The sequence below is a fragment of the Pipra filicauda genome, unplaced genomic scaffold, assembly GCF_003945595.2.
Source record: "Pipra filicauda isolate LSUMZ 115617 unplaced genomic scaffold, ASM394559v2 scaffold161_size1661140_pilon, whole genome shotgun sequence".
Lineage (NCBI taxonomy): Eukaryota > Metazoa > Chordata > Aves > Passeriformes > Pipridae > Pipra > Pipra filicauda.
This window is the reverse complement of record NW_024104118.1, coordinates 404,844-429,035: the sequence shown is the minus strand read 5'-3', so window position 1 is coordinate 429,035 and position 24,192 is coordinate 404,844. Positions and strand designations below refer to the sequence as shown.

The window sequence follows — 24,192 nt, the reverse complement described above, 5'->3', positions numbered from 1 at the left end:
GTTGGTCAGCAGTGCTCTGCTACAGCAGCATGTTTCACAACCCCAGTTTGCTTCCATTCCCCCGTGAGCAAGATCACATTCCCAAGGAAAGGCTGGACTGGACTGGGGGAGCCCTGGTCTGGCCCATGAGGGCACAGGATTTCCCAGTTTATTCATGCCTGACAGTTAACTTTCAAACAGAAAAGGATCATCATAGGTGAAGTGTCACTTCATTTCTTTGGGAAACATGCACCCTGGCCTCTTAATTTCCTAACTGGAGAACCCGGGTGGGCAGGTGGAATTTTGGAACAGCCAACAGTTACAAAAGGGCAAAGGCTAATTTGGGGGTTAGAGCGCTCCTTTCAGTCAATTTTTCTCCACATCTGATAAAAAAACACAAGCAGACACAACAACTTAGCAAAGATGTTAGGTTCGAACACCTTCCAGAGCAGCTACAAGAGGCAATTCATCAGAGGCAGGATTAAAAACTCTTTTTTATTAAGTTCCCAGAGGGAAAATGCTTTTTGGACAGTGACTCCTGCTGGGAACATGCAGCCAGCACAGCTACACACCGAGCTTCGGAGAGCAGGGATGGTCCAAACACACATGCTGGAAGGAGCTGGTGTTATCCCCATCACCAGAGTTTGCACAGCATCCTCCTCTCTAGAAGTCCTTGGGGAAACGACTGGAGCTGAAAAACCTTCTGCAGCCTCCTGGGAAGAGAGCACGCTGTGAAATACTGGGTGCTGAGCAGCCTCAGGAATGTTAGTCCCTGTCTGCAAGATAGTACAGGGTTTTTCACCCTAAGGCAGCACATTCTTGGCTTTGGTTTTCAAAAGTCTGCAGTGATGTACCAACTGTTTGGCACCAGCTGCAAGACAACGGTTGGCTCCTTCTGTTGAAGAGCAGCTATAGGTATGCATACCAGGGGCACCCACAGGCAGCTTGGCTTCCTGCTGGGTTTATCTCTAAACCATCAGAAAGGCACAAAAACACCATCTACATGCCAAAACATCAGCTCTGCCTTGGCACATCCAGTTCTTCAAGGATCCTTTTAACTCTCTCCAGGATGGTCCACACTTCTGCCATGGCACCTCGGCCTGCAGGGTAAGAGCAAAACCACATTGTGAAACCCAGGGTGGGGGAAAGTGTGCAAAACTGTCCCGAAAAAGTGTGTGTGGACCAGAATTCCCAATTTCACCTCTTTTCTCCAGCATAAACACTGTGTGATTTCAGTATGTTTTTAAAATGATCTTTGCCTATACAAAAGACTTGGTGTTCCCATGACTCTGCAGTGAGACCCACAGTACAGAAAGCAGTCCTAGATTCCCACCAGCCTGAATCGTGGGAGTAACTCTTGGAGAAGGCTAAGTGCTGGACAGAACAAAAAGGAAAGCTTTTCCTTTCAGACTAGTTAGTTGCCAGATGAACATCTAATCTACTCTGTGCTGCTGCTTCCCTCTGAAATAATTTTTCAACTCAGGTTCAGAATTTTAAGCCCAGAGATGATTAAATCATCTTGTCCAACCTCATGTGCTGAACTCAGCAGTGGGAACTCAGGCCATTCACTTCTGTTATTTGCTTGGAGCTGAGGAAAGATGCTTTTCCCATAGGCATTTGTCTCCTCTGGAAGACTGAAAAGGAGTCTCTACTGAGTTTTTGTCCTGCTGGCTAATAGCTCTCATAATTTAAAATACAAGCCTTATTGCTCAGCAGAAATTAGTTCTGGGAGGTTTCCTCTTTTTCAGACCTGTAAATCCCAGAAGGTCTGGAGCATCCTGTGGATGAGCTGCATGCAGATTTGGGCCCTTCTGCTCTCCTAACCTTGAGAAGCTGCATCTGAAAGGTGCTGCTGAACAAGAGACATTCCCTGACTGTCTCTGCACGGTTTGGCAGAGCTACACCCTTCCAGAACACTTCCAAGGCCTGCCTTCTTCCTCCACCACCCACTTCTCCAACATCTCTGGCAATTCACATCTGGATTTCTAGGTTTAGCAAAGCAAAATCTTGCTAAGCAGCCCATCTTACAGCACAGCTTATGCCTACAGGTAGAAATCTTCCAGTGTGCCCGGCGTGAGAAATCCAGCCAAGGATGATGATGATACTGTCAGTATGGAAACTATCCAAACAAGGAACTCAATTTAATTTAGTTTAACTCTCTCTGACCTGAACTTTCTGTCTAAAACCGCCCATTTACTAAGGGAGAAAAATTAATCAGGTAAAGCTTGTAAAGCAGAAACTTGGTGATAGTGAGGATCCGAGCACATTTCAGGTGAGACCAACCACATGGGTTGAGGAAGAGAAACCTCTTTTAGAGCAAAACAAACCACAATGTCAACAGACAAAACTGGTGCAAACTGAATCTCTTCTGCACCAGATGTGTGAGTGTTGCTACATGCTTTTTGGGTGGAACCCAGGCAAACCCCTGTGTGGATGGAACCCACAAAACCAAAATGAGAGTGGAAGAGGCTGTGGGGTGAAAGGCCTGAAAAAAGAGGGGAAGAGGTGAAAAAGTCAGTGGTGGAGTACTGGGTATTCAGAGAGATGGAATCCATTACTGCTCTGCCATAATTTTCTTACAAACTGCCAGGAAAATCCTGGTGTTGCCAACAGGAAGATCTTGTTGTGAATTGACTCACAAACACAAGTGGAGTTGAGTCAGAGGTGGCTGCTCCTAGCACAGCTGTCTGTGCCATCCCTCTCCTCCAAGCTCCTTCAGGAGTTTGCTCTCACAGCAGAGACAGCTGAGCTGGATATGAAGAAATTTGATGTAATCACGTCTAAAATCCCAGTGGAAGGATAATCAGCCAGGATATTTCAACTGATGCCTGAGTTACTTGACTACACTTACTTAATTGTAAATATTTCCTAGTCTTCAGATCAAAAAATACAATCTCTAGAGGCACTGCAGCTACCTAAGGATTCAAAAATTAAGCCAGCCTTGGAATTTGACCCTGAAGGACAGACACTATAACATGCTGGCTTAGGTACAGACTGTTTATTGAACTGAAAGGGTGGTTAAAATCCTGCTGGAGTTGGGGTTTTTACACAAAAGTAGGAGCATTCTACTGTGCAGTTAATAGCATGTTTGCTATTTTGCTATTATGGCTGGAATTGGGGGACATTTTACAGACAATTTGTCCAATAAAATTTTAACAAAAAACCCAAATCCATTCATCCAAATGGTTTGTATCAAAACCACTCCCAAAAGTCAAAATACCTCCATTTAAAGCAGCTCCTAAAATGTAAATGAGACCATTTTAGTACTATTTCTTAGCATTGCAAGCTAAATCTATTGAATCTGACCATGACAACTTCCCCCACCCCCTCTTTCACTTCATAGATAAATCCGATATCAACACCCCAAATCAAAACTCCACTGGGAAGCTGAAAAGTAACCCAGGCAACAACAACAACAACACAAAAGTTAAATGTGTGTCCAGCTACACCCTCAGCCACATCTTCAAAGGGCTCTTCTCACTGTCTGCTCTCAGGGACAAGATTTTATCCTGATGGCAGAGCTGATGAACTGAGGCACGAGGAAAACAGCCCCCAGTCACAGCAGAGGGCAAAGTCAGGACACCCAAATCCCAGGCTGATAACATTCATGGCAGAGCTTCCCTTCTCTCTGATCTCCTCTCTTCTTGAACGAGCATTTCTGTTCAATATCAGGCTCATCTGAAAGCCTGGCTTGGATGGTCCCTTAAGACTACTTAAAAATTAATAAAGAGGAATAATACAGGGGAAAGCTTCAGCTTGTTTGTACAAACCCTGGCAGTTCAACATCCCAGAGGCCACACAACAAAAGGACGCACGCCCCTTCGGGATGAGAGCAGCACTGGGGCAGGGAAAGGGTCAGAAGCCACAGAAAAGGACTGACCTTCATCTCCACACACGAGTTTCTTTACTACACAGGGGATTTCCGTGTAGCCAAAGCCTTTCAGTTGCTCCACCTGCTGAGCTGTGATGGGATGCTCCCACATGGCCGTGTTCATGGCTGGGCAGAAGAGCAGAGGTTTGCTCAGATCCCACGCGCGGATGACACAAGTCTACAAGAGAAGCCAAGAAATGGGTTGGATTTCCTCGTTCCTTCCCATCCCTTTGCTGCACAGAATTGCCTTCCCAGCCTGGAGGTCATTTTGAGGTCAAAAGCCTCTATCTGTCAGTGCAGGTGGACTAACTCACAAGGCTGAGACTAATTTGTATCACATTCCAGCAAAGCTCACTGTCTGACAGGCAGGAAGGATGAGGGAGGCTACAAAGAGGACAGATCCCATCCCGCTATGGCCCAGGGCCAAGCGAGCAGCCCAGCCTGGAGCAAACCAAGCAGGAACAGGATGCACACACACTGCCAGCCTTTGTGGGAGACAGACAAGTTGAAGGGTGACCACAACTCTTATCAGCTACAGTGAAATCCCTGGGCAACACTTCAGGTAAGCCAGCTGTAAAGATAAACACTGAAAGTTGGCAAGTGAGTCTTTTCGAACTTATCCACCAGCTGGTTCCATAACTTCTCATAGGGAAGCACTGCTGTGTCTGGGATACAAGCAGAGGATGACACAAACACATCTGGGCTGCTGCAGCAGATGCTGGCAGATTACAAACTATCTGGCAGCAGCACTTCCAGATAACCCAGTATCACCTCATCTCCTTAAAAAGATAAATGCTGCTTGTTCTTAATGCAATGCCCATCAGTTTCCCCAGGCCTAGCAGCATTTAAGTCACGCAAATGAGCTTCCCAGTGAGCAGCAGCCCCTGGTGCAGGGCTTTCCTTGGATCAGGATCCTTATAGGAACCATGCCCATCCTTTTTATATCCTGTGACTTGAACCCTTCCCACCACAAGGACATCTGCTGTAATCTGTTCTAAACTGCCAACCAGCACCTCCAGCACTTCCTTTCCTTTCCTGGAGCTACCTCTTCCTTTCATCAGGTTCCCTGAAAAGACTGGCAAGAGTCTGTGAAGCCATGAATCCCTCATATCTTTCCCGAGCTCTTCCCTCTGCTAAACCATCAGATCCATAGTACTGAGGGGATCCAGAAGGACAAGACATTGCTTGTCCCTCCCACAGCTCTTTCTGACCTCTCTCAGAACCCCAGTAATCTAATCCGGGTGGATTTTGTTCATTTATATGCATTTCTTACCCAAAAGGCTGTTGGTCATGCAGATCTGCTGCTTCCTGAGAGATCTTTTGTGTGGTTAATGCCTGGCCACAAAACAGTCAGCCCCACTGAAGGTTCTCAGCACCCAACAGAGAAGCACACTCTCTTTTAATACACTTTCTGATTTGCCTGAAGAGCCTAAAGAGCACTTTCAATACCAAAAAAACCAAGCCTGAACAAGCAGAATATTCTGTAGCTGAGACTGGAAGTTAAGTAAACGTGAGCATGTTTGAATGTCTGTGCTATGTTAGGTGAGGAGGTGATGAGGCAGCAGGAAGTAAAGAGTTTTATCTAATCTCACAGGTGTCTTTCCAGATTACATCAAAAAAATGCAGAGAGGAACTCAAAGTGACTCTGTGTGTGTGTGTGTGTATGTGTTTCTGTTTATGAATGAGAGAGAGAGTGTGGAGGTAGAAACAAATACCATCCCCAGAAAAAGCAGAAAAAGCACAAAGTGGGGACTAGGAAATAACAGAAGAGACTGAGGAGTGGGAAGGGATGTAGGTCAGGGAAGGAAAGATCCACTGTTTGAGAAAGAACAGGGGAATCATCCTGAGGAAGAGAGAGACAAGCAGATGGAGGCAGAACATGCAAATCTCGCTGTTCATGATGCTGCAGAAGCACAATTTTCCATGAAGGAAAGGTCAGGCAGTCCTGAGAGCTGAGAGGAGTGGCAGGCAGAGCCCCAGTTACTCACCAGTAGGTTGTCACAGATGCCACTGGCAACCTTTGCCAGCGTGTTGGCATCCAGAGGTGCCACCACCATCAGGTCAGCCCAGCGCCGGAGCTCGATGTGCAGGACGGGGTCCGACCGACCCTTCCACAGCTGCGGAGGAGACAGGATGGAGATCACCAAACCCTCACAGGGAACGCTGGGAACAACGGGCACTTCACCAATCCCACCTCACAAAACACACTCCTGTGTTCAGGGAGCACAGTTAAGGGATGGCAGTGATGTAGGGCGCTCCTTTCCCCACAAAGACAATTCATACATCTGATAACCACAGATTTCAGCTCACATGAAAGAGCCTTCCCTGTCCACAGCATCCTTCAGCTTTGGAATTGTTCCTAAGAGTTCCCTTAACACATATCACACCTGTGCAGGGAAAAGAGCTCCATCCTACCAGCCAGCTGAAGCCAGGTAGGACCAAACCAGGGGCACATTTCCTAGGAAACCCATGTGATTTATAAGCTTCACACTGAAGTGAAGCTTCCCACTGGCTTTTAATGAGGTACAGACCCCTAATTGTACAAGTCACTTTTAATTAGGTCCTGGCACAGGTTGCCCAGAGAAGCTGTGGCTGCCCCATCTCTGGAAGTGTCCAAGGACATGTTGGATGGGGTTGGAGCAACTTGGACTAACGGAGGGTGTCCTGGCCCATGGCAGGAAGCTTGTACTGGATGAGTTTTGAGGTCCTTTCCAACCCAAACCATTCTATGATTGTTTCCCATTGTAAGCATTCCGTGCCTGCTTTCCAGCAGTGTGCCAGCAGACCTCAAAGCCTGACCTGTACCTCTTCTATTACCCTACTGAGGATTCCTCAGAAATAACTGCCTGGAGCTGTAGCACCCTAGGATCCAGTAGATCTCTACCAATCTCTAGATCAGCCAGAAAGTTTCCTGGCCACTGCCATTGGCATGTTTCTCTCCTCTTAAAAGTGATACTCGTGTGAGTGCATTGGCAGGAGTAGTGGTAAAGAGTAGAGCACCTTGTACTAGGATCACTACTGCAAAGTAGGGATAGAATGTATGGGGAAAAAAAAGTCTTCATGCTTATACAATGAACCTCTCCATACTCAAGGACTCTCCAAGTGCGTCAGCAAAACTGTAGTCAGGAGAAAGAGCCATTTTACAGGGTGTAGAGATGTTCACAGCCCTGACAGCTGAGCTAAGGGAAGAAGCTGCTGCTGCCTTCATGACAAGTATGACTCACGACAAGCACCAAACACGCTCACCACAGCTCTGCAGTGGCTTTCTTGACATTTCCTGACACTCCTCTCAGAGCAGCTGATTCCAGAGTGGTGAGAGAGCACTGCCTGCTGTGGGTCTGCTGAGGCGGGACAAAATCCTCCAGTACATCAGGGCAGCCTCTTTCTTCTTCCTCATTTACATCACGGTCTTCGAAAGCCATATTCCAAACATACATTACTAGACCAAGGAGTGGGCCCTAGCCCAGGATTAAACAAGAACTAAGTGTGGTTTCTTGCAAAGAAACTTAGATGAGTGCTTCTATTTGCAAGAACAACTCACCTGCCATTCATCTTCATCGCCATAGAGGGTGACAGGAATCTCCTGAGCGTTGTAGAAGTGCTTTGCTCTCTCAGTAGTGACCACCTTCACCTCGAGCTAAGCAGAAAGAACAAGACCAATGGTTAGATTTGAGGACAATTTTGAAAGCTGTGTGGATTCTCAGAGGACCTTGCCTATTCAAAGCTGAAAGGCCAAGCCACCGCAGACATCCACAGGAGCCAGAGACTCATTTCATGCCAACCTAAAATGGACAGGTTCCCGCCTGCCAAACATGTTCACAGCAAGGACAGCAGAGAGGGCAGTGCAGGTGACAATGAGGTGCAGTTCTGCACAGAACTTCAAAGGGAAGAAGCAGCAAACCAGAGCCCTGTGAAACTGAAAGATGCCCTTTAATCCCCAGACATGCCTGCCAAAGGGAGGAAGGGAGCATCTCGCCTCAGTGGATTCCCTGAACCACAACTGACAAGGTGGCACGCCAACACGGCACTGCCAGGACTGCTCTTCCCACACTGGGAGCCAAGAGGAAGCTCTGTGCCAAGAGAAAGCTGAGTGATCAACATAGGTGCTGAGAGACACGGAGGTATGCTGGGGCTCAGCACCCACCTCTGCTGCACAAGGCTTCCCAGAAAAGAGCAGCTTTGGAACACAGAGTACGGTTTCCTGGTTGAATGGATCATGTCCTGCACCTCTCTCTGCCTCCTTCTGCCCCACCTCTCTCGCTCCATGACCTCCTGACCCCAAAAGTGGGGAAGAAGCTAGAGACTGTGGGATGCTACATTTTAAAACAGTGTTAATCAGACTTGCTGATCTTACCAGAAGCAAGTGGGAGTTGTGTCTTCCAGCTATCCTTCCTATCAAAGCAAGGTGGTGGGAAGAGGAAAGCCTCTGTGTAGGTATGTTCATAGCACAGCATTTTTGTGCAGTAAACCAGTGCCTTCCACAAAGAGAGACTGGGTGAAAGGATATGAAGGTTCTCTCTGAAATCTCAGATAAACCTGCAAAGCCAGGGGAACCTTCAGTTATTGTTATATACTGGGAAAACCCTATCCTATCCCTCAGATCTGAAACACATGCTTATGAGGTGAACCTCTCATTTCCTGCAGAAAACAGGTGGAAAAAGGTTTTTTCCCCTGTTTTCTACCTGTCCTGTGACCTGTAGCACTGATAAATGCTGCCAATAGCTCCTGCCACAAGCAGTGAACCGTAGGTGCCCTGCACACACCAGGACCAGCCCCAAATCAGAGGCAGTGTCTGAGTGGCTCTGCACGCCTGATCCCCCATGCAACTGGACTTTCATCTGCAATTCCTTCCAAGGATATTCCTTAAACCAGTCAACAGGCAGGCCACCACAAGGAAAGAATACTCTGAAAACTTGTAATGTGGAAGATGCACCTCAGGCCACTGATTACAGTGAAAAATATCCCTTTTCCATGGTATTATCCACTTCCAGCTACTGCCTGCTCCTTCCAGCAGCTCACAGAACCCAGTGTGTGGTGTGAGATGGAGAGAAACCAAACTCACCAGCAGCTTCTGCCTCTTGGAAAATTGTGGCTTGAGGTAGAAAACTGATTAAGCACCCGGTGTGTGCACCCTTGCTGAAACCAACTGCTGGAAACCTCCAAGTTCTCTGCAACAGGAGTGGCTGACGTGACAAACCACATTAACCCAGCTCCCAACACCATTTATTCTACTGGGAATGGGGCAGTGTTGATTCCCTGCAGGCTATATGAGCAGAATAACAGCTGGGAGCAGAGCAAAATCCCAGCCTTAGCATATATTGTGGTCTTTGGTAATTTCCCCCATTTCCTGAAGGGAAAGTCAAGGGAAAATATAGCTGCACGTGACACCAGTTTTTGGTATTACGTATTTGCTTCTTTGCCTCTTCTAAATGTCTGTTCTTTTCCGAGTGACCCTGATTTGGAATCACAGCTGTTTTGTACTGTTTTTGAGCGTGAAGATCATATTCACAGCCATGAACTAACTGTATTTATTTCCATGCTAACCTCACCCCACAGGAAGCTGCCCTGAGCCAAGCAGCAGCACCCACAAAGGTGCTAACGCCGCTCTCTCTGCAGCGCCACGGGCCTGGGTGAGGTGTTAACCTCAGGCTGCAAGAGAATATTTACCTGGGGATTTTTAAAGAGCACCGTGCAGTTTGAAGGGGTATCTCTCGTCTCTGAAATGGTACCATTAAAAAAAAAAAATAATTATCTCTTCCAAGCATAAGCCCAGGACTAGAGAATAGCTCTGGCTTTTGAGCACTGCATCCAACCCACTGCAAGCCAGAACATACCAGAGGGATGTTCAAGGACTCTGAGTGCTGGCGACTCTGCCACTCCACCAAGAAAACCACTCTATGAGTTAAATATTCTCCCTAATGAAGGTTTTCTGCTGGGGTGGGTTCCTGGTTCCCTTGTTCTCAGCAAGTCCTTCAAGTCTCTCCAGCTATGCTGCAAAGAGATCAGTGTTCTCAAGATCACTTTAGTCTACATAGTTTGGTTTTTTTTTTTCCTATTTACCTGGCACACCCTCTGTTTGCCCATGGATATCTTAATAAAGGCAGTCTAGCCACACTCAGATTCCCTCAGTGGAGACAGCTTAGATTAGTTAGAGGTCTTTGGCTTAGACCACTTAAGCCAAATCTCCAAAATAAAACTTCACTGCAAAATTGCTCTCCTGTGTTCAAAGCAACACTGCTGGTCTCCGTTAGAGGATTCTCCTGGCACAGCCCTTTCTGCTCAGGTTAAGGGTGTGTGTGATTATTTTTTAATAACTTTCTCAGTTTTGACAGCAAAATCTTCACACACAGCCTGACCACAAGCGAATGAGCAGCTCCCCTGTTAAATGGCACTTACAAGCCAATGTGGAGGCTGCCTGGCACGTGCACAATGAAGTGACATGGTGTGATTTAAGCCTAAAGTGCAGCTGACATCCTGTAGCTTCAAGGACAAAACATCTCACCCACAGAAAGGTTTGTCCTTGCCTTTCTTTATCACAGGATCACAGAATGGTTTGGTTTGGACGTGACCTTGAAGGTGATCCAGTTCCATCCCCCAGGTTGCTCCAAGCCCTGTCCAACTTGGCCTTGAACACTTCCAGGGATGGGGCATCCACAGCTTCTCTGGATAACCTGTGCCAAGGCCTCACCTCCCTCACAGGGAAGAATTTGTTCCTAATATCTAATCTAAACTTGTTAGTATAAACTGTTTCAGCTTAAAGCCACTCCTCCTTGTTCTGTCCCTCCAGGCCCTTGTCCAAAGTTCCTCTCCACCTCTCCTGGAGCTCCTTTAGGGACTGGAAGGGGCTCCAGGGTCTCCCAAAAGCCTATTACTAACCAATACCCCGCCAATATGATTTTTGTCATGGTGTGCCTGCCACTGAAAAACTCTATGAATGAGGTGTGTGAGATGATGAGACCCTGTGCTGTCTCTCCACCACACCAGGTGCAAGGACAATAATCTGCACCCAATCGAGATTTCCCAGATCTCCAAAGAGGTTAAACAAAAAGGCACTGCACTGTAGTCACCCTCGAGAAGATGTTAAAGTTTAATGAGCAGCAAGATCACCCTGCCAAGTCATTCACCACAGATCGTTTCTGCCAAAACATCAATTTAAACTAACTACTCCAGTTTCAAGCCTTTGACCACACCTCCTTTGGTACAAAGGCCTTCCTTGGCCTCCTGCCCTACCTCAACAGAGGGCTTTGGAAAGTTCTTCTCCAGCAGTAAAGAAACTGATGCAACAGCCTTGTGTAGGATCCAACAAACTCAATGGAAAAGTTACACTGACTCAGCAGGCCTTGAAATCACAGCAGAAATCAGTAACTAAATAATTTTTGTTAATAAATTTAGTGTTAGAAACTCCTGGACGTTTCACTTTTGCTATTTATGCAACTAAAACCTAAAACCAGTGGCCACAAAGTCTGTACCAGATGTCACGGTCCTCTGGGTCTGCACAGAGAGTTTGGGTCCAGCTGCCTGCAGCTTTTAATTACCAATCAAACACTCAGAGAGAAGGAGGGGTTTGACTCACATTCCTACGGTGGATCATTTGCATTCTGCCTGTTACCCTCACAAAAGGATGTTCCAAGCACCAGGAAAAAAAGAAAAGGAGACAACAGCCAAGGTAATCCAAGAGAGAGAGGATTAGAAGATCCATATCTCTGGCTCTGTGCTGATCACTCCCTTTCTTGGTATGGCTTTTCTTTGTTCTTCTTACTTCAGGTGCAGACCTTTGACTTCACTAATCACTTCGGATCAAGCAATAAATTAACTGAGACTTCTCTCTGCAACCCATGCCTCCCCTCCAGTACTCTTTCCAGCTTGGATACCAGCATAAACCAGATAAATCAGCACCTCTCGTGCCTCTACTCAATGCATTCACAAGATAAAGCCTCCCCAAACATTCTAAAGGATATTCATGAAGCAATCTAACCCAGTATATCTCCGATTTAAGTGCTCCCTCTTGCTTCTGCCACTTTTTCATTTTGCTGCTCCAAAATATCTGCTCCATTTCTTAAAAGTTTCCTCTAACTTTATTCTACAGCAGAAAAAAGCATGTTTCCCTCCCTGATCAGTTACCAGTGGCCTCTGCTGGGCACTTCTGTTACTCCAGATAATTAAGAGTAAAAAAAAAAAAAAAAGTGCATAGACTCATATAGCAGTGTGTATTTTCTATTTCTGGTTTCACAAGGTCTGGTTCCCCCTCTCTTGGTCAGACAGCAGCGTTTATATTTCAAAAATCCATATCCCACAGATGGAAAACTGCAATATCCTGGAGATTTCAAGTTCTAGACCCATCACCTCTGTCTGCAGCCACATCTGGCAATTTGACTGATAAGGGCAAATTCCAGGAAAAAAACCATCCAAAGCCAAGACCTATTCAAGTGTTAATTGATAGGGGGAAAAAAAAATCAGTTCTTAAAAGCTGGAAGAATTCTCCTCCAAAAAATTGTTAAACTGAAGGGCTCCAAGGAGGAACTTTTCATTTCAGCAGAGGCCATGTGATCTCTCCTCAAAAACAGGGTAACTCCAACTTTACAAAGCTCCACCAACAGCTTTTACTTACCCCAGGGATTTTCAGCAATTCCACGACGAGCAGGGGCAGCTTCAGAGCAGCCACACTTCCAGTCACCCCCACCAAGACACGGAATTTCTTCTGTGGCACGGGTGAGTTTTTTCCTGCGGGAATCCCTGCTTCCAGTGGGGAGACAGGCTCCATGCTCCAATCAAACTCTGCAAGCACAGAAAAACAAAGACTAACAGTGCCTCCAAGCACAGCAGGGCTCCAACCCCAACATATTCCAGAGGGCACAGATCCAAACCTGGACTCTGCAGGGCTCAGAGTAGTTCAAAACAGAGTCTAATCCACAAAGCTATCAAGCACCAGCAAAACTTTAAACCCAGCTTAATGTTTAATTACAAATTTCTCTCAGATACTGTTAACACACCCCTAAAATCTGTACTAGGAGGCCAAAAACGTGCTCTGCTAACCCCAGCCCTAAAAACAAAGAAAATATGCTCTTACACATTGAACATGGTCCAGAATTTAGGATAAATACCTTTCACATCAAGTGCTGCAAAGACATACAACCCCTAGCTGAGTTGCTTTCTCCTTGTACTCCTGGTGGATAAAAAATTCAGGGAAATGTCTTAATATTTAAAGATTTGAGGTCTCAAGGAAAGCATAATCATCCTATTTCTTATTGTACTCCTAAATACTTAGAGCAGCACTAGAAATTATTCCCTAGCAGCTTTAATTCAGGTCTCCCGCCTCCTCCTGGCTTCCCTGTGCTGCTGCCACACCAGTAAAAATCCCAAATGACTGTTCTGGTGAGGAAATCATTAGAATTGATACAAATATCTCCAATATCAAAATATCATCAATTTAACAAGTAATTAGCAAAGAGTAAATTCAGTTCTTGAAAAACCATCATATTCAGTGAAGTTTGTTCCGTTTCAGTGATGTTAGTATTAAGACAAAGCTGCTTGGAAGCACTTTGGGTGGAACAAAGATGAAGAAGAAGATGTTTAGGCGGCCCTTATTTTTGGGACCAACTCGGATGTTGGAGTGAGGGGGCTGGATTCCCCAGAGAGAGGAATTTCATAGGATCACCGAAGGGTTTGGGTTGGAAATTAGAGGTGATTCAGTCCACCCCCTGCCATGAGAAGGGACACCTTCCAGGTTGCTCCAAGCCCCGTCCAACCTGGCCTTGAGTGCTTCCAGGGATGGGGCAGCCACAGCTTCTCTGGCCAACCTGTGCCAGAGCATCAAAGGGAAGAACTTCTTCCCAATATCCCACTGACCCTTCAGTCACTACCAGGAGCAGGTTAACTTGGGATCCTTCGTGGTTGTGCAGCAGTTGTGTGGAATTCTGAGCCCCTCACCCAGACAAACACCCCTTCTAACCCCCTCACACCACCACCACCACCTTCTTTTTCCATGCTCTGCTCAGAATTAACATGTTTAACTCCAGCCCCAGAAGTTTCTCAGCGTGTTTATAAAATGCATTACCAGGATAAGAGCCCAGTTTCAGCTATGCTGATTAGCAAGGGTAATTAGAGGTGAGGAAATGTAGCAAGCACATTGGCTGGGGGATTTTCATGCTACTACATGCTTCATACATTCATCTATATCTAATTAAAATTAGAAAGGTATTGTTTATTTATAAATAATTAAAATTATTATCTAATTAAAACATCCTTAGGATGCTTTCCAAATTTCCCTTATGATTCCTAAATGACAATTAATTCTCCAAAGCATCCACAAATTAAAGCCTGGAGAATAAGAAGTTAGGCACCTTTCAAAACACGTTATAACTTATAAAAAAATTATGAAACAATTATAAAACCCATAAAATAACTATAAAATACTAGAAATTATAAAATCATAAAATACTGTTAAAATAACAATTGCAAAATAACGGGAAAAGGGTAGAAGTGATAAAAATTATAATGAAAGCTGTATATTATAACAGAGACAATATGATTATATATAATATTTAATATTATATATAAAATTATATATTATTATATACAATACATAAATATTGTAATAATGTATAATTAAATAATAAATTACAATATAATAAATAATATATAAAATAATAAATATATTATATAGTATTATATATAATATTAAAACGTATATACTATGTAATATATAATAATATATATTAAATTGTATTATATATTATACATGAAATATATAAAACATAATGTAATGAAAATATAATGTAAATAATATTGTAATAATATATATTATATATATTATATACAAAATATAATAGATATTATTATATACAATATAATAATATATAATAATATATATTAAATTGTATTATATATTATACATGAAATATATAAAACATAATGTAATAAAAATATAATATAAATAATATTGTAATAATATATATTGTATATATTATATACAAAATATAATAGATATTATTATATACAATATAATAATATATAATAATATATATTAAATTGTATTATATATTATACATGAAATATATAAAACATAATGTAATAAAAATATAATATAAATAATATTGTAATAATATATATTATATATATTATATACAAAATATAATAGATATTATTATATACAAAATATAATATATATTATTATATACAATATATAATAATATATAATAATAAAATAATAATATATAATATGCACAACACATATATAATAATGATATTAAAGTTCTGGGTTGCGCTTTTCTCTTACCCAAATACAGCTCTGGGGAAACAGCCACTAGAAAACAAGCAATTTAGAGGCCTCATGCGTTATTTGAACAGATTTTTTAATGCTGTAGTGACGCTCGAAATAGCTCCAAAATGCTGCAAAAAGGCATGCACAGAGCAGCGCCGAGAAACCCCCTGCGGGTTTCCAGAACGTAACAAAACAGCGTTTCTATACCGGCGAAGGCAGGACGGGCGCGGTCCGGAACGACGGCAGGGCGGCAACCCCCGAGCTCCGTCCGCAGAGGCCGCGACCGGCGGCGGCAGCGCGGCCTGAGGGCGGCCCGGCCCGCGCGGGGGCCGCCGGGAAATGGCGCCGATTGGCGGCGGGCGGAGCGGGTGTCATGGCGGCCTCCGGACCGCCCCTCACGCTGCCCGTCCTGCCCCCACGGCCCCACTGCAGCCCCAGGGTCGGCGGCTCCGCTGCCCCCCCCGGGAGGGCTTTGTGCCCCTCGGTGCCGCAGTTGCGCCCACGGCAGGGATCTCGCCCAGGGCAGGCACGTGGGTGGCTTCAGACTGCTGAGGAAGTTGTTTAAGGGGGATTCTGGCTCGTGGCAGGGTTTTGGCAATAACAGAGGGCAGCAAAACTCGCTGCTGGGGGGGGGAATAAAAGGCGTGTTGAGGAGAGGAGAGGGTCTGAGGTCCCCTCAAGTGGCAGCTCCAGGTGATATCTGAGCCCATGGAAGTGCTACAGACCAGGAGGGAAACCTTTCCTACAAGGATGGAGGGCAGCCACACGGAGCTGGCAGGGGAACGTGGGTTAAAGAATCACTTATTGCCTGAGGTGCAGACAGGACAGGGGAGAATGCCTTCAAAATTAAAGAGAGTAGGTTTAGATGGGATACTGGGAAGAAATTCTTCCCTGTGAGGGTGGTGAGGCCCTGACAGAGGTTGGCCAGAGAAGCTGAGGCTGCTCCATCCCTGGAAGTGTCCAAGACCAGGTCGGATGAGGCTTGGAGCAACCTGGACTAGTGGAAGGTGTCCCTGCTGGATATCTTTGGAGTCCCTTCCAACCCAAGCCGTTCCACGATTATGCAAGCACAACAGATCTGGGGCAGTGTGTGGTCCACAACCCTTTCCAGATAACTGCTGCTTTTAAAGCTGTATTTGGACATCCCTCTAATATCAGCTACAAGCAAGCAGCATGAAAGGCAAGAGGCAGAGAGCTCTCTTTTGCTGACTGCAGGACATAGGAAGCAACAGGGAGACATCAGGAAACCCCCAGGTGTGATCTATCCAGAGCTTCCTCTTGCCCAGCTGCAGGAACACCCCCTTTCTCCCACCCTGTGGGCTTCAGGAGCACCCCGCTTTGATCACTACCACATCAGCCCCACCTTAAGCAGGGACATCTTAAAAATAATCAAGGTGAGAACAGAGGGTAGAGTTTCCAACCCGGCTGGTGTCACAGGGGCACATTTCAGCGCTCACACACTCAGGAGACACACCGGAGAGGAGGGGTAGGTGCTGAAGCAATGTCTGTTAGTTACAGCTCGTTACAGTTATTATTGATGCATCTTATTGTCAATGCAAAAGGTGAAGTCACTTAATCCATCATTTCTCAGACACGGATGACAGAGCACATGGTTTGGCAGAGTAAGTTTTAGGCGAGCTAGAAATGGATTGCACAATATTTAAACCTGATTAAACATAATAGGCTCAGCAAAGGATTACTTTTCTCCTGACATTTTATACATAAATATATACACACACACACGCACAGACAGGCATTTTATCAATAGCTGCATTTTAGTCTGGTCAAGAGATGACTGCCTACTGCATAATGACTGAAGTGGTACCTTAAAAAGGAAACTAGTCTTGGTGTGCTTTGCTGGAGAAGAGAAGGTCCTTTTTGGGGTGATTCTCAGGGGTAAGGGTCACATCCAAGCATCACTGAGGGGCTGGAGGGGATGGGTGAGGGGCTGGGGACTCACATAGCCCTAGCTGGTGGCACACCAAGCTCCTTCCCTGTGCAAGGCAGGAGATACTGGAGCTAAGGAAGGGGCTGGATTGGATTCTGTTTGGACTGCTTTTCAAGGACTTGGGAAAAAAATTGGCATATTTAAAGTGCATTTAGAGTTGAAAAGCATCTCTGAGAAGTAGCTTTCCTGACTCCTGCCCTGCAGCATCCATCCCATTTATGATCCCACTCACAGTCTTTTCCAGGGTGTGCTAGTCACTCTCCCCAAGAGGTGTTAGTCTGAGCTCAGCTGCCTCTTGCTAGGGTGCAGGATCATTATTTAATGCCCATCATCCCCAAACTGGGCAGGATTCAGGGCTGGCAGGGATTTCTGCACCAAGAAAACACATGGCCATATCTCACCACGCTTTTTAGGAGCGCAAGTAAGTGGGAATCCTTCCTGCCAGCCTGGAGGTTTCCTAAAGAGCCTTTAATTAGCATATGCCTCCAAAGCTAGGAGGGACAAATCTTGGCCTGGCTATTTCTGTCGTCAGGGAGACTGCTTGGATATGGGGTGGCAAGATTTGACCTGCAGCCTTGCCCAAGAGTAGGTCCTCTGAGGAACGCTCTGCTGCTTTTACAACTGCTTTTCAAAACAGAAGCCTTTTAAAAATAACAGACTCAGGATGCAGAATCCAGAATGGAACAGTTGTATCCCGCAGGGAAAACCTGTCCTTGCTCCCCAACACTCACACACACAAACACACACATACACACACAGGTCCTCCATGTCAAAGTGTGTAAACTACTCACTTACAACACCACACACTGAGAGAAGTTGTAGATCCTGAGCCAGGGTGTAGATTAGGAATCTCTTGGCTTCCAGCATATCAACAGCAGGATTGAGGGTTTCTCATTCCCCCTCCCCTTTTTTTTTTTTTTTGAATGCTAAATCAACCAGCCACCTGCTAGTTAAAAAGCAAAAAGAAAAAGGAGAATTCCCAGGACTGTTTGCCCTTGCTGAAACAACGGCAAGTGGCTGGACATTATCTACTGAAAGAGATAACTCACACGTCAGAAACCTGTGGTTCAGGGCTTATTCCAAGAGGGAAGATGGGTGCTGGTTGCTGTTTTTCCCTTTTTGGGGGTGTGGGGGGGGCTTTTGGCTGATGAGGTTCTAATTTACACCTATCACCACAGTAATTAAAAAACCACCACTGTACACTATTCCACAGAGAAAAAAAAAGACGTGAACAGACACTGACTACCACGCACAACAAGAGCCCTGCAGGTCAACTCACAGCCTCTTCAGAATGAAAAAGAAAGGAGAAAATAAGAGCTCAAAACAAGGGAAAAAAAAAAAAAAAAAGGAAAGAAAAAAATCCCAAAGGATCTCGTTACGAAGACGGGAAAAGAACCACCGCTATGGTACACTCCAACTTTCTGAAACAGCTGCAGAAACTCGCTCAGCCTTCTTCCTCCTCTCTTCCCCCCCCCGCCCCAGCTCTTCCTCCTGAGGACAGAGTCCTGCTGCTCACATCTCGTTGGAGTAGGTGTAGTTGGGGGTGGCTGAGTACTGCGTCTCGTGCTGCATCATCGCGCCCTGTGCCGCCCCCATGGCCGCGTTCTGGGCCGCCTGCTGCACGTGGGGGTTCTTCCACGCCCCCGTGGTCCACTCCTCCTGCGCTTTGCTGAAGCTGCCGCCGCTCCCCCGATAAAACTTGTGCACCTGGAGGGAAAATCCAGAGGGGTTGAGTGCCTGCAGCTGGCGCTGAGCTCCCGGGGGGAGCAGCGAGGGCCCCCCCAGAGCAACGTGTCACACCCATTTCTCCTGCCATACCATGGTGAGAGCGATGAAGGAGAAGACTGCCATGGCCGTGAAGAGCACGGTGGGGATCAGCATCACCACGGCTGACCCCACGTTGGTCCCAAAGAAGGAAATCGCTGCAATCCAGCCGCTGCAAGGAGATGAGAACAACCAGCTTTCCCAAATTGTCAGCATCCTTCCCAGCTCCTCAGACCATCCTCCCCAAGGCAAGAAGCGCTGAATACGTTAAAACATCAAGCACTGGGGATGTTAAAACACCATGGTGACCACCCTTGCACCCAACACAGAAGCATTTTCCTTACCAGACCCCCCATCCAGGGATTCCCACCGCCTGGATAATGCTGATCACCAGCTGGGCCATGAAAGTGAAGAAGAAGGCCATGAAGCTGAAGGAGCTGTCTGTCCTGCAAGAGAGGGCTCGGTCACTCCCTGCACCTCCATCCCTGCTGTGCTTCGAGGAGATGCTCCTATGTCTCAGACCCGGCTGTGATTTAGCAGGAGGGTGGTGAGAAGCAAAATTAAAGGCAAAGGAAAAACTGCAAGAGGCTGAAGGTGGTGAAGGGGCACCTGGGAAAAGCCCACGGGGGCACCAGACCCTCTCCATGGCTCGGCCAACTCTGCACATTGAGCTTGATGACATCCATGCTGGGACACAGCTCTTGGCTTACACCACCCCACATGGGGAATAAATACATCCCCAGACTTCTAGATTTGGGAATCAACCTCAGCAGCAGAGATAACCCATATAAACACCTTGAGGACTTGTGGAAAAATACAAAAGAAGCCTCAAGGATGAGAGAGAGGGAGAGTTGCACCCCAACTGCATCCTCACCAGTCTCTCCCGCTGCTGCACAGAGGCACATGGAGGGTGCTCTTACATCACATGGTTGGGGGTTTGGCCCTCGGGAAATCCCAAACACCCTTGTTTTGAAGGTTAGAAAGTAAATCTAAAAAGGCTGGACAAAAAGAAATTCCCCTAGTAATTTAGGCAACGCCCCAGGCTAAACAGTGATGGTTTAGGAAGGAAAACAAGGCAAAAAGAAGCCAGGCTCAGGTGCGACCACTTACTTGAAAGCTTTGTAAATAGGTCTAAACCAGCAGACATAGGAGCAGGGCGTAAAGAGAATGAGCCAGAGAATTGCCAGTCCAAAATTTACAGCTCCGCCGCCTCCAATGAGCCACGCGAGGCAGCCCACGAGATTCACTGCCAAGGTGATGCTGTTCACTGCAAACACACACACACAGAGCAGAGTAGCACGGACACAAGGATGGCAGTGAGATATGAGAGACCCTGACCCCAGGGATGTGGCCTCGGAGCCCTGCCCTAGCCGGATTTCCCTTAAATTAAGCTGGGAGCACATTCCCAGGCTGGCTGAGCCAAAGAGGGTCAAACCTCAGCTGAAGAGTAGGAGGAAAATCAGTATATTACTCGGAGTTGTAATTCCTTAAGCAGGTCCAGGGCTCTGAGGATTAGGAAGAGCCACATTCTCCCACTGCCATAAAGCCAGAACATGTTTCCGCTAATGGAAGGAAACTGGAGGAATCGAAATGAAGCTTTTTTTTTGCTTACTCCAGATACAGTTTTGCTGAAGGAGCTTGTGCAGGAGTTCCCCAAGTATCGCTGAACTCCTGGCCCCACCTCACCAGTTCAGGGGGCGACACATTTCCCTCACCCACCCGTGCCTGGGGTCAGGCCACACAAGGGCTCTGACTATGAATCCCAGATCAGCAGACACAGGACAAAGCAGAGAATGCTCAGCTGCATTCTGACGCCTCCGAGTTCGGAGAATGATTCATTATTTTGACGAGAATGAAAACCCTCCCACCATCGCCTGCCTGAGAGCTGCAGCTGGCAAGGAAAGGAGCTCAGCTGCCTGGGCTGCCCTAAAGAACACCAAAAGGACCTTCCTGCCGCTCTGTCCTAGGTATCTGAGGAGGTATTGGAGAGAAAATGACCCAGAGAGGAGCTCTGGAGGTAGAAACCAAGGGACAGTGACTGGCTTCAAGAGCTGGTGCTTGTGCTGTGGAGCAAGAACCAAGCTCTGTTACAATAAGAGGAAGAACACCCAGATTGGGATGAGGAGGGAACTGAACATCTCTGAGACAGCTTCCCCAGGGAAGCACAGCTTTTTTTCACTCCCCTTACTAAGACAAGCTACACCAACCCTCCTCACATGATGAAGTTACCCCAGGGTCACATTCCTGATGGGACACAGTCCTGGGGGTGCCAGCCTGGTGCTGTGCCAAAAGCAGGAACACTCTGACCTCTCTGGTGCCAGCTCAGCTCTTCATAACCTGCTTCCAAAGCACAAGGCACTCCCTGGGCACTCATGCTTCCAAAGTTCAGGGAAAACACCTCATAAGGAAACTAAACTTCTAAAACTGATAAGGGAACTTCTTCTGAAAAGAAATTAAATGCTGGTGCCAGCTTGCCCCAAGCTGCACACATATGTTTCCACCTATGTGATCTGTCCCTCTGGCTCTATTCCCTGCACAGGGTTGGTGAGGAAGAGAGATCCAGGATAGTTTGAAGAGCTGGAAGCTGGTGACAGCTCTGTTAGCACAGCACGGCACACACAGGCATGCAAGAGGAACAGGCAAGCTCCGGGAAGCCTCGGGCTCCCACATTTTGGGGAGCAGGCACACCAGCCCTCCAGTCTGAGCTGTCTCCTCCTTGCAGTGAGATGTCAACATCACCACTGATGGCCCTCAGACACTGAGTCAGCTCTGCACCTCCGTCCTGGAGGTCAGAAGGGCTGAGACCCATGGGGTGGTGCAGCCCACGTCCCATTCCTGGATTTTAACAGGAAGCACCAAGGCCTGGAGGGGGTTCCCCTGACCTTGCCCTGCTCTTTCAGCTGGCGGCTCCAAGAGGAGGAGCCTTTGGAGAGGCAAAGGAATCCCACCCAAGCCATTCCCACCCAGTGACTCACACATCCAGAGGTAGTAAAGTCGCTTGGCCATGGTCCGATGCTGTGGCGGGATCTCCGCATCGAAGTCCTGGTAGAAACATGGCTTCAGGGGGATGAACTTGGGCAGGGGAGGGAAGTTGTTCACTTTTTCTGCAATGAAAAGTTTCATCACTGTCGGGCACAGCCCAGAGCTGAACAAAAACCGAGAGGCTTCCTAATTAGCCCCAAGAATTGACGAGTTTCACACAGGAATTAAGGATTTCCCAGGGAAACCACCACCAACCCACCAAAAAGGATCAAATTCAGCCCTCGCTGGCCATGTGGATCCTGCAAGCGTGGGCACCCACCACCCCACTGGGACTAATGGGGTAACATGGCCAGTAAAGCCCCTGATGGGTTTCAGAGCCCACCCGCATACCTGCCATGCTGGCACACACTCAGCCTCTCTGCTCCTCAGGAAAAGTACTTGGGAACAATGTGTGAGCTTTAGCAAAGCTGGAGGAGAATGAGAGAAGAGGTGATTGAAGTGGTCAGGAACCTCCCTGAGAGCCTTCACTTTCCCCCCTGCTCCAAAACAACTCAAGGACAGCACAGTTTGCTTCAGTTCTGTGACACTCTAGACTATCACACATCCAGGCTGGCACCTGGTTGGCAGGGGGATAAATCCCAGCTCCTCTGGCTGAGGCTTACACACCATTTAAGGCAGAAGATTATGAGAGGATCCAGTGATGTGGGGCCTCTCACTCCCGAGTGACCTACATCCAGGAGAGGGCCAGGTGGGACAGCAGGGAAAGGAGGTAGCTGTGGGCAGCTTGAAACCCCCAAGTTCATTACCTGGCCCCAAACTGATTTTTTTTTTTAAATTATTATTGTTGCTAAATTCCAGCACAGGGTACTGTCTAGCTGCCTTGTAGCTCCCATCTCTGCAAGCCAAAGCCAAAAACCAGTCTGAAAAGGGAGCAGGGAAATCAGAGCAGGGAAATCAGCTGGAAAAAAAAAATAAATCAGTGGCGATTGTCACTAATGAATCACTTGAGTGCCTGGCTTAACGATTACTCATGTAGTTCGACCATCCCAGATCATTCAGCTCTGTCCCAGAAGTGAAAATTAAGGCGAATTACAGTAAAAATTAAGAGCTGAGGTTTTAAATAGAAGCGTGAAGATGGCGTATCCCCACCTGCCTGCAAGTTTTGCCCTCTCTCAGCTATCCGGGCAGAGCTGGCAGAAGCCAACACACTTCCCAAGACACGGGGTCCTGGCGGTTGGTGCCTGGGGCTCCCCGGAAGATTTAGGGGCTCTCTCCTGGGGTCTTCTCCCACCCTCCACGCATCCCCCAGTACCAAAGACACAGGCCAGGCACAGCAAACCACCGCGGCTCGCCATCCCTCCCAACATCCGCTGGTAGCCCCCGGATGATTCCATCCCGCCGGTGCTATAAATACGAGCTCCTCGGGTGCGGTGACGTCCCACCGGCCGCCCCCACCCACGTGTACCGGGAGCCGGGACACACGACCGGACGCGCCCCCCCGGCCCGACACCTGCGCCGCCGTGGGGAGAAAACACCCAGATTTTGAATAAATCGGGTGGCTTATTTTTTTGCAAAATTGTGGGGATGTAATTGAGGGGGGGAGGGTTGAAATATGGTGGAGGGGTTGAAAAATGGGAGCGCTCATCACACGGGTGATGGCACGGAGGAGAAACCCCTCTGGTGCGTGGCGTGGGTTTGGGGAGGGCAGGCAGGGCTGGGCTTCGCCGTGAATTGCCAGGCGTGAAGCGCTGCGTGCTCTACGCGCCCCCACCTCAAAGCCGGGCGCAGGCTGCCAGCCGCGGCCTGGCTCGGCGAGAAGGGCGGCCCGCCCCCCGCTCGGTTCCCGCTGCACTCACGCGTGTGCGGGGTCACCGTGGATGCCCCCACGCCGCGCATCCCCCTCCAAGAGGGGTGCAGAGCGGGGCGTCGGTGTAAAGGGCGGTCATCCCGCTCGGGGGGAACATCCAGCGCCCTCCCCCCGAGGCATTCCCCCCTCTGCACGGCCCCGGGACTCACCCCGCGGCGTGACCCGGCCCCTCCGGTCCCCGGCGGGTGGCGGCGGCCGCCCGCCCGCCCGGTGCTGCTCCTGCCGCAGCGACCGCGCTCTCGCGAGACTGCAGCGCCGCCGCCGCCCGGTCTATGGGCAGCGCCGAGATCTCGCGAGAGCACCCGCCGACGCTGTCCAGGGTCCTGATGCCGCCGGCCGGAGAGGCGGGGCCAAGGGGAAGGGGCGGGGCCTCGCGGGGGGCTCTGTAGGAGCGAGGGCTCTGTAGGAGTGAGGGCTCTATAGAAGTGGGGGCTCTGTAGGAGTGAGAGCTCTGTAGGAGTGAGAGCTCTGTAGGAGTGAGGGCTCTATAGGAGTGAGGGCTCTATAGGAGCGAGGGCTCT

General features: G+C 47.7%; 2 protein-coding genes across 6 annotated transcripts; both read right to left on the bottom strand.

The window, feature by feature from the left end:
• Positions 1–448: 448 nt before the first annotated feature.
• Positions 449–16,030, bottom strand: PPCDC (phosphopantothenoylcysteine decarboxylase). Of its 5 annotated transcripts, none has more exons than XM_039379256.1 (7): positions 15,126–16,030; positions 12,952–13,013; positions 12,459–12,625; positions 7,392–7,487; positions 5,839–5,967; positions 3,860–4,028; positions 449–1,079 (listed from the first exon to the last, which is right to left on the bottom strand). In XM_039379256.1, exons 3-7 carry the CDS (start codon positions 12,609–12,611, stop codon positions 994–996), a joined length of 633 nt encoding a protein of 210 aa, XP_039235190.1. In that variant the 5' UTR covers positions 12,612–12,625; positions 12,952–13,013; positions 15,126–16,030; the 3' UTR covers positions 449–993. The 5 variants fall into 5 exon arrangements, with proteins under 5 accessions (XP_039235190.1, XP_027568091.1, XP_039235189.1 ...); XM_027712290.2 differs by having other exon boundaries at positions 15,318–16,030; XM_039379255.1 differs by lacking the exon at positions 12,952–13,013.
• A 567-nt stretch (positions 16,031–16,597) lies between these two features.
• Positions 16,598–23,950, bottom strand: SCAMP5 (secretory carrier membrane protein 5). The gene is made up of 7 exons (XM_027712301.2): positions 23,821–23,950; positions 22,195–22,271; positions 21,798–21,926; positions 19,933–20,089; positions 19,167–19,268; positions 18,877–18,994; positions 16,598–18,765 (listed from the first exon to the last, which is right to left on the bottom strand). Exons 2-7 carry the CDS (start codon positions 22,199–22,201, stop codon positions 18,571–18,573), a joined length of 708 nt encoding a protein of 235 aa, XP_027568102.1. The 5' UTR covers positions 22,202–22,271; positions 23,821–23,950; the 3' UTR covers positions 16,598–18,570.
• Between the last annotated feature and the right edge of the window lie 242 nt (positions 23,951–24,192).